Genomic DNA, 10,295 nt, shown 5'->3' on the forward strand with positions numbered 1-10,295 from the left:
GGCATCCCTGGTCCCCTTTTGCTGCTGTATGTATTGGGATCAAAACCATAGATTATCACCTACAAAGTAATTTGAAATGCTGCAAGAAAAATACGTTAAAAATGGGTAAGGAAGCTGTAATGAAATAGAACACTGCATTGTTCACTCAGCAATTGTCTTCCTTAATTAACATCGATACTTCTGTTTGATTCATTTCGCTGTTCTCTGTCCTTCTCAGACTTACAGTTTTTCTGTGGAATGCTGCTGTCCTTTCACTCATTTGTGCTGGTCATGTGTCTCCTCTTTTATAACTGTTGGACCCCAGTCCACCTGTTTGTTTAAGAGACTGTCAGTTGCAGAGGTGATGCAGGAATTCACTTTGTACTGGTTGTCTGGTCACTATTTCACCTTGAAGACACAAATTGTACTTCCTGTCACAGATGCTTTTGAGAACACCATATTGGCCCAGACTAAATGCAATGCTGGTTCCACCACGAGATCCGTACCTAGATCTGCTTCACAGACAGGTAAACAAAATTAAAGCATTTGTAAACTCAGTTTGAGAGTGCAAACTAAATTTATGATAATATCTACTCTCTTTATTATAAAGAGATTTTTCTCTTTTGGTGAATTTTATTCCCCATCAAAACAATGAAAGAACAAGCTTGGATCACTAGCATAGAAACAACGCCCCAGATTCTGATTTTCTGAGGTCAGGCTGAAAATAATTCTTTTAACTGATATCAGAGAGCTCAGAATTTGATCTGTCTTATTTTTTAGCTTGAATTAAGCATGAGAAACAAGCTGTTTCTTAGTCTCTGAAATTAGAATAGGGATTTGTATGGAAGAGGGAGGCTGATGCATGTATTCGTAAGGAATTCTTGCTGGTGAGGTTTCTGCCTTGGATGCTTTCTACAAATGACAGTGGCAAAAGACTGTGGAAGCTTTGTCTAATAGGGTAGAGGGTTATCTTTTTCTCTTGGTGTTTGTAGCCCAGCCTGTGGATTTGAACTAAAATTGCAGTAGCAGTTTGAAGTTAATTACAATCAGCATATTCTTGTATGTTTAGACCTTTGCTAGTATTGCTGGTGTGAATAAACTGATCCAGGATAGTGTCACTTCAGCGGCTGGTTTACACCTTTAAAAGCAGAGACAAACCCTACCTGTGGGGCGGTAGCTGGGGGCAGCTCTCCTGGAAGCAGGTCCCTGTGTCCTTTGGAACTGGGTTGCAGTTGTTGGAGCAGACACAGTCCCTGGGTAGCAGAAGAGGGGAGAAAGGGCTGCAGAGCTGCATGATGATGTGTTGCACCAACCAGTGCCTATAGCAGGGAGGATGTGCATGGGGAGGGATTAAATAAACCAATTAATAAACCTATTGCTCCCAGATCAGGTTGCTTTTCTGTTTACTGCCTGAACTGCCTGGCTTGGGTTTTGTATTGTCTTAGGCCAGGTTTTGGTGTGGGTTGAGAGTGCTGGGATGTGCATAATCCCACTGTGTGAGCATGTCTCCATGCCTTGTGGTCAGAGCTTTGCCTTGTCGAGAGCTATGGCCCACAGAATGTAAAGAACTTGGTTCAGCATCTGCTCAGCCCAAGTCCCTGGGAATCAGCTAATGCCCACAGGTACATTAATTAGGAATGCACATGGTAAATTGACTGACTCCATTCAGTTTGTACCTGTCAGATGTCAAATGACCTTCAGAGTCATTTGGCAGATGCAAGGTCTGTTTTCTCTGAGCTGGACTGTAGTCACCCCATCCCCACCAGAGAAGGGACAGGCATCAAGCACAGGAAAGTGCAGATGATTATTGCCATCTGCATGAAAGAGCCTGAGCTACTTTTGCACCATGGGAGCCTCAGGCAGACAGGTCTTATGAGGCTCAGCCTCATTTTCCCTCAGGACACAACCTATGGATGTGCCTTTTTAGGTGAAGAGAGACTGGCTGTTGAGCTTGGGCTGGAAATCCCTCACTGAGTCCGTTCCACTGGGTTGGGGTGGTTCTGGTAAAAATCATGCAGTAAGACAGGTAACAGCACAAATATGACTGAGATCTCTCCTCACCCTCCCAGTTGTCTTTGTGCCTTGCTGTTTACTTTGTCCCTTCCCTGCACTTCCAGCCTGCTCCAGGGTATAGTCTTGTAAGTTGCTCAGGTGGTAATATCACCTTGGGGTGAGATGGAGATAAGAAGTCAACCAAAATTCCATGGCTTTGGACTTGCAATAAATATGTGGAGGTAAGCTGGAAACTGAATGATCATGGCCTTCTGAAAGTCATGTCAGCACAAGTTATCATTTTCTCTGCAGGAATATTGCTGGTCCTTGTTTTTTGTACCTCCTGAGCTGCAGGGATTGAGCAATGCTGAGCACTGGAGGTATCCATGGATATGAACACTGCAGCCACACAGGCTGCTCTCACACAAGTGACAGTGACTGGTACAGGTTTTTAGAGACAGAATAATGGCTGTGACATAATTTTTATGGCAAAACGATGGAATAAGCTAAAAAAACGTACAAGCAATTTGGTACGTGGAAGAGTGGGAAGTGAACCTGTGATGTTTATTTTACAAAGATTGATTCTCAGAGGCTAATGACTGATCGCTTAACTCTTTCTGCTTTATCTGTTTTGAAAAGGTTGGCCCAGCAGACAAATGCCTTCTCTGGACACATTTGAAGATTTTGAAGCCATCCCTTCCAGCATGGATGAACTCTCCAACTCTTCTGACTTAGAGGAAGAGACCAACCCTAACAATGTAATTGCTCTTTTAAAATTACACTGCCCTTTCCCAGCACAACCTCCTTCTCTATAGGGATCACAATGTAACCTGCAAGGTTTGGGCTCATACCAGCCTTAAATTCATGGATGTGTGGGAATACAGGAGATGGAAATTTGATCTGGGGTGTTGGAAGATTATTCCAAGACTATTTTGCTGTCAGGATAAGGATCATAAAAAGTCACCCATACTTGTAAGCTGTCACTTTGCCTGCTACAAAAGCGAGGGAAGACTCTGAGTCTTTAAAAAAGTAATTTCGGAATTTCCAGATAACTTCACCTGGTGTTACAAACCCAATTTTTATATCAGAATAATGGCTGGTGTGTTAAGCCTAAAGTCTAAAGGTACAGCACAGGTCTGTCCTAATTTTGAATAGTATTTAACCTGGGCATAATAAAACACAATGCCTACAGATGAAATCTTTGCCAGCTTGAAATGCCTAATTCAGTATTTAACTAAACTCTCTTGCACAGTGTTCTTTCATCCATAGTGATTGTATTTCTGGTGCCTTGTTTTGTTCATTTCAGGGGAGCAATCTCTTTCGGGTAGAAGGCAGTTTTGACAGCTGTTTCCCAGATTCTCTTACTCTCGAGGATGGAGATTTAGTGCAGTTTGTGCAGGAAGGAGAGAATGGTCAATGGTGAGTATGGCAGAGAGAATTGGACAGGCAGAACATCCTGGAAAAGATGGAAAATATTCAGACTAATGTCAAAGTCTCTTCAAAATCAATACAAATCCACTCACCCCATTGATCACAACATGAAAGAGGCAGTGGGAGGCATGAACACACAAAGCAGCTTTGGTTAATTCACCCAAATGCTTGTGACATGAGGTTTATGGGGACAGAAGTTTGTGTAAAGGAAATGGATGGGAATATTTGGGCTTTTGACACCAGAAGGAAATCTGGCAGAGGCAGCATCATCCTGTAGGATACATCAATAAAATCCCCATGCCTTCCACTGAGAGCCCCAAAAGTTTAAATATAAGATGTGATTTACAAAGAGCAGTGAGTCTGGCTCCCTGAGCTCATGCATGTTTGGGTGTATTCATTTTCTCTTTCTGCCAAGTGAGTGTTAGGAACAGACCTTCCTGGATACCTGAATTCTCCCTGCACAGGCAGTTTGGAGGGAGAAGATCTGATCTCCTTGAAGTGCAGTCAGACCCTTCATTCAGAGCTGACACACAGCTAAGAAGGGAGTGAGTTCCACAGGGTGAAGTAGTTGGGAAGGGAACTAAACTCATCCACCCTGGGGTGGTATTTACAGCAAGAGGGATGGATAATGCAAAATATTCCTTTTCTTCAGCTCTGAATTTAGAATTGTAGTCTCTTTTATGTTGGAAAAGATCTCCAACATCGAGTCCAACCATGAACCCAGAACTACCAAGCCCAAAGGCAGTGTCCCAACCACAGGACAAGGCTCTACTTCCTTGTCACATAGCCTGCTTGCAAGTGAGCTTGCTCTGGGATGCTGGATCACCATCTGACACTGAAGGAAGTTACACCAGATACCTGTAGGACTGCCCTGGGTCCTCTGCCTTCTTCCTTAGTTTAGGAAATAATAGCCCAGTATGCACCTCTAAGAAACAACCAAGAGAAAGGCAATGTAGGAAAATTCACTGACTGTTCTCTGAGTTTCAGGTTAGTGAAGAAACTGGTCTCTGAGAAAAGTGACTGGGTTCCCTCCAGTATATTGCAGCCAGCAGAGGGGGACAGTAACAACATAATTAAGAGCGGCAATGCAGGTAATAGAGAAAATGTGTTACTGGTTTTTTTTCTCCATACTGAAAAAGGATGTGACAGTAAAAACAGTGATAAAAAGTACACTTTCTGTATTAAAGTGCTCACCTGAGTGTACGTCTGTGCTGCAGTGTCTGGTGACATGGCTGAGCTAACCCGAAATTTGGTGCCTGGGTGTCAGAGCTAGTCAGGCACAGCGGCTTTCCTTGGCCTGGTTTATCGTTTTCCCCTTTCAGAGCAGAACTTGAATCTCCCATCCAATTTCTGTGGCTACCAGTACTCAGGCTGGCTGCTGTACAGCTAGCCCAAGTGTCTCGTACACAGGGTGTGTCTGCAGGACAGCTTTGATCCTGGCATGGATGGAGTTTGGATGTAGACCAGCATCAGGGCTGTGGTTCTGGCCTAGGTTTGAAAACATTAAAATTTCATGAACCATTACTGCCTTCATCGTATTTCACAGCTGGCTCCAAAAGCTGGAGGAAGGGCTTGCTCTGGCAAGATTTCAGCCAAATCAGCACTAAAAGTCATCTGTTCTCAGCCTTGGTTCTGACCTAACACCCAAACAGGTTGCACTGGAAAAGCTGAACCTGAGCAACTCTGCAGATTAAAGGTTTAAAATTTTAGACTAATATCTGTCCAGCCTTAAATATAATTTGCCAAAATGTGTCCTGCTTTTCTTCTGTAGCAGAAGAAAGCAAAATCTTGCACAGCCATTCCCTGGGGATCTGTGATGGAGAGCTACCAGCACTTTATTCTGAGTTACTGATCTCTTTTGAATTTTTATTTTTGGTCAGCTGGTTAAAGTGGAGGAAATCCTTTTTGAACCTCAGGATTCTTTGCTGTGGTGTAAAGGGAATTCAGTTGCTGCTCCTTCACCTCCACAGCCTGTCAGTCCTCTCCTCACCAGGCCAACTATGACTTTCATTCCATTGGCATGTCCAGTGCTTCAAAAGAAAACCAAAGCCAGGCACACATTATAGTTACACACCAGAAGTTACACTCCCTTGCCTTTCATGAAGGAATTAGGAGAGCAGTAGAATTGTGATTTTATGTTTTATTTTATTTCAGGCTTTTAACAAAGAACCTCAAGACTGTAGATGGAAAATTCTGTAGAAATATTGTAGTGACCATGCCCATGTCCTCCTTTTCAGACACGTACAACGATTCCTGCAGCACAGCCTCAGTAGATTCAGACACGAAGGAAAGTGAGGTGGCCAAAAGCTTCCCAGCAGAACAGAGGGCTGGCAGCTGAACAGCAGGACCAGCCTTCCTCAGGACCCTGTCCACCTGTCTTTATCTTGGGTGGACACTGGATCAAAGTTGCCTTTCTCACAAGCTCTGAGGTTCATAATTCACTAAAATTGTATCAACATGAACAGATGAGAACTGTTCTATCCACCTGGCAAGCTGGGAAAAACAAACTTGAAAGGAGCATTACACATCCAGAAAACATCAAACCTACCTTCAGTATTAGAGGAGAAAAATGCTTCTTGCATTGATTATCAAACTGTTTCAGAAGATGTGACCTAAATTAGGTCGACAGCAGAGCTGAAGAGTTTCTATGCACGCACCTTCTGGCAACTTTGCTTGAGCACCACATCACTGCAGAGGGGCACGCGGTGGTTACAAGTCCTTGCTCCACCCTAGGGTCACCTGGAGGTTTTTCCATTTGCTTGCCTCTGGCTGTGCCTTCCCTGTGCTCCTTAATTCCAGCTGATACATCATCACAAATGTGCCCTTTTTGCTGTCGGTCAACACCAAAAACACCCCACTTGAGGGTGGCTGTGGAAAGGAAACTTCTGACTGGGACCATCAGAGAGGCTCCGTGCAGCAGTGACGTGACTCCTCTGCGGTGGCACGGGCAGGGCCTGCTGCACACAGCATTCCAACCTCGGATCGGTGCGGGTGGCAGCTCCTGCCTGCGAGGTGCAGGGCTTAGCAGGGAAGTAAAGACGTGTAACAGCTACTGTGACAAAGAACACTTTGAACTCTTTTTACAATCTAAGTCGTTCCTCTGCCCCCTCTACAGTCTCTGGTTGCTGGATCACAACCCTTTGCATTTGGTGCCGAGAATTCAATTGAATGCCATTTACTGTCACATGTTTGAGTAGACTGCATGCTTTCCTTGTGTGCTGGGCTATGAGTAGATACATTTCACCCCCCATTTGGAATATACTTAAGCATTGCAAATAGGCAGTGAGCATTAGATGCTCCAATGAGTGGATAAAGTGTTGTTGTTAAATACTTCTTTTCAGGACATTTGATGAAAGGACTGTACCAAGTCTCTGCCACATAAGGATGTAATGTATAATATAAAGTGATTACAGATGTTAGGATTTCTATAAAAGCCATTAGCTCATTTAGAGCAGCTGTTAAGGCATGAAGGCATTTTGATGGTAATTGGGTCTTAGGTCCCACAAAAGCTGCTAGTACTTTAGTAAAGATAAATATTGACTAAGGGTTGCAAACAGGCAAAAGTCAGCCTGGTAAAAACGATCCCAAAAGAAGCTCAAGAGTGAGTGAATGGCTTTCACTCTTAGTGGTGTTTTGTTTAACCCTCAGACTAGTGGTGCTTTATGTAAATAACAAAGGGCACTAAAAGCACTAAAAATGGACATGAAGCATAACCAAAACCCACTCTTTACTAGTTGAGCCTCTGAGCAAAGCAGTAGGTGTGTGTATCATTCTGCTCTCACCTTTGCAGGAACTCGAATGTTTTCCTTTGTGTCTCAGTGGAGGCTGGCATTGCAAGTACCTTAGTGTGTGTCAGGATAGCTGTGAAGCAGGTAGATAGTCCTGTTGGAGAAAAAGCCTTGGAGTAGGTAAAGGCTTAGTCAGATTTTTTTGCCTGTGAAGATTTATTGCTTGATTATAAGTTGCACTGTGGTGATTGATTCCCATGGCTCTTCTAACCCTCCATATCTAAACTCTGTGATTTTTGACATTTTCTGTTCATGACTAGAGGACCTGAGAGTTCTGTACCTTTCTGGAAGCTACTTGTGTCCTACAGAGGTAGAAGCTTGCCTGTTTGTGTTGGTCATTTACCTCAAAAATGACATGTAGGCTCTCAGGAACATGAATCCTCTTGGTCTACTGTGGTTATCAGCATCTTGCAGGAAGAACTGATTCCTTTCAGTCCCCTAAGGAAATATCCTTTGTGACATTTTCTTATAGTGCAATTACTCTATCCTCTCCCTAAAATGAGTTCATTCTGGTTTCTCTATTACTTTTAGTGATTTTTGCACAGTAACAGTGCTGCTGTCTACCCCTGCCCTAAGCATAGGAGAGGGAAGGGCTAGGGAGCTTTGATTGCACATTAATTAGTAAGCTTTTGTGTGTGGGAGAGAGAGATGGGGAAGGGTTACCTTGGGTATATGAAACTGCCAAAATGAAGATTTGTGACATTGCCAATGGATGGAAAGACAAAAACCTGCACTTTGGAGTTTTATTTTTGAGGAATCTCATTCTGATTGTGAAATGGCAGTGGGAAGTCTCTGAATGGAAGATGAGGAATCAGGTACTGTCAGTCCATTTCCTACCTCTGCATGAGCAGGGTGACAGTGTGCTGGTCCCACATCCCCTGGTGCCTCGACACCTTCCTGTAAAATGGGAGCTATTGAATTTGCCACTAAATGCTAAATTTTACCACGTATGTAAAAATAGGGGACCCTCCGGGAAAAGCAAAGCATTCAACCCCATATGCCCCACTGTGCCCTCAAGAGTGCCAGTGGTGGCATCCTGAGGAGCAGTCTAGAGCTGGAGCAGGGAATGGGGCTACTGAGGAAAAGGGTCCTCTCCCAGCTCCAGACCATCTTGTCATGGCAGCTGCAAAGGTAGGGGCTGGAGTATAGCATTCTCCTCACTGCTTTGCTTTTGAAAACTTTTTCTTCCCCCCCCACCCCCAAAATCTCATGTTTTATCCTGCTGGACCAAAGTTTGAGTGTGTCCCGCTCCATGAATGTCCTGAGGATGACAGGTCCCTCTGTCCCGTGGCTGTGCAGCAGGGGCACAGCACTCAGGTCTTTGGGAGCTGATTGTGCCACAGCTCCTGGGGCACACTGAGCCTGAGCAGGGAGCTCCCAGCCATCATCTGTGTCTTTAATCTTCCTCCAGTGCCAGGTGCCTGTTTCTGCCTCCATGTTCCCAACCCAGGGCACAGGGCAGCCCTGGCAGGGTCTCCTGGGCAGTGACAGGGCCCTCTGGCACAAGAGTCAGTGAGACAGGGCCACTGCAGGGCTGGCTTTGGGAAAGAATGAGTTCAGGGACTGACCAGGCTGCTGACAGGTCCTAGAGCAGCCACAAAGGAGTAACCTTCTGGCTTTGCTGACAAGACAAAATGGAGTTTGATGACTTTTTGAGTTTTTTAAATAGTATGCAGGATAGTGTTTTAATTAGTGATTTCTGTCGAGCAAGGTGATAATTAAGGGAATGAGTCTCCATGTACAGTCTAGAAGATTATTTGGTAATGTCCAGCAAGACTAATGTGTATGTTGGGGTATGCTTATTCTGTCTGTAGGTCTTTGACACCATCCTTTTCAGGTAGATGGACCTAAAATTCACAGTTTTCAAATAAGGATTTAATTTCAGTGTTGTTTGGAGATGATATAGTAACCATTTAAAAGTAATTTAAAAGTAATGGTTGTGACTATGTTTTGGCTGTAGAAGACACCAGGTCCCAGGTAAATCCATGCCGTAGCAGCCCTTGCTGCTGGCCCAGTGCCCGGCTGTGCTCCCTGGGCCTGGGCTGGTCACACCTGCCCTCCAGGCTGAGGGTTTGCCTGGGCTCTCCTCCCTCTGCTCTGCTGCTCTTCTGTGAAACTTCAGAAACTTCACATCCTCAAAACTGCTCACTCAGGTGTGGGTGGGCTGCAGAGTCCTTCCTTCCTGGCACCAATGGCAAACAGGGACAGGCAGTTGCACAGGACACAAGTCTTGCTTTTAGTAAACCAGGCTAAAATAGAATCAGGCCTGATCCTCTCCTCTCACCTCTCACCCCACCAGGTGGAGAATCAGACCAATGGTCGTTGTCTTGAACACAAACAGCTGCAGCCAAACCACATCTGGCTTTTCTCGCCAGCGACAGCAAAGCTCTGTGTGCGTCTTATGTTCTGGTCGTGTGTGATAAGAAGCCATTTTATTATCTATGATTTTCTTAGAGTCTTGATATTTCAAACAGGATTGGGTATGAGAAAGGCCATGTAATTCCTTTCCAAAAATACTCAAAGATTCAGATATATGTATAATTAGAGATATATAAGAAAAAAGATCCAAAATGTGTATTTCTTCTTGCAGCTGGACTGAAAGAGCTGCTAAGATTTCCTCCCCCCACTTGAGAATTGGTACAGTTTGTTTTTCTTACATGATTTCCATGGTGTTGATAATGATGTATTTGTATATTGTGACTGATGAGAGATAATCAGACAGGGAAAGAGCACAGAATTACCTGTCCTTTTTTCCAGTCAAGACAGAATGTACGAATTTATTACAAGAAAAAAAGTGTGCAAAAGAACTTCCTGTAATTAGGCCATTCTGACCTGTGTAGAACCACACTTTGTTTGAAATTTATAAAAATTATAACTAGTACAAAACCCTGTGGTTGATGTCTCTATATGAAGCAACAAGTAAAATGAGATTTTTTTCTATTCGAGATAAATGAATATCAGTAAAGGCACATCATCAGAGCTGAAAAAATCTACACATTTGTCCAATATAACTTTAATTTGTCCAACACGTGTCACAAAAGGCACAGTAGGTTTTTTTTTCTTTTACCCATCTCCCTTAGTCATGTTCTGAGTCACTGGGACTCT

General features: G+C 43.9%; 1 protein-coding gene across 10 annotated transcripts in view; it reads left to right on the forward strand.

Annotated features, from left to right (window-relative positions):
* MCF2L2 (MCF.2 cell line derived transforming sequence-like 2) overlaps positions 1–10,076 on the forward strand; it is a 159,893-nt gene extending 149,817 nt beyond the window's left edge. For 8 of the 10 annotated variants that reach the window (XM_042042066.1, XM_042042067.1, XM_042042069.1 and 5 more), the window contains 5 exons: positions 420–506; positions 2,611–2,729; positions 3,278–3,390; positions 4,390–4,493; positions 5,640–10,076. In XM_042042066.1, coding sequence (XP_041898000.1) covers positions 420–506; positions 2,611–2,729; positions 3,278–3,390; positions 4,390–4,493; positions 5,640–5,740 — 524 coding nt within the window. In that variant the 3' untranslated portion in view covers positions 5,741–10,076. Of the gene's footprint in view, positions 1–419; positions 507–2,610; positions 2,730–3,277; positions 3,391–4,389; positions 4,494–5,556 lie in introns of all 10 variants that reach the window. The other 2 variants (XM_042042068.1, XM_042042074.1) reach the window with 2 other exon arrangements.
* Positions 10,077–10,295: the final 219 nt, after the last annotated feature.

This window comes from Corvus kubaryi, unplaced genomic scaffold (assembly GCF_017639235.1).
Source record: "Corvus kubaryi isolate FWS band 111438036 unplaced genomic scaffold, C.kubaryi_AGA036_p1.0 37397, whole genome shotgun sequence".
In the NCBI taxonomy this organism is placed as follows: Eukaryota; Metazoa; Chordata; class Aves; order Passeriformes; family Corvidae; genus Corvus; species Corvus kubaryi.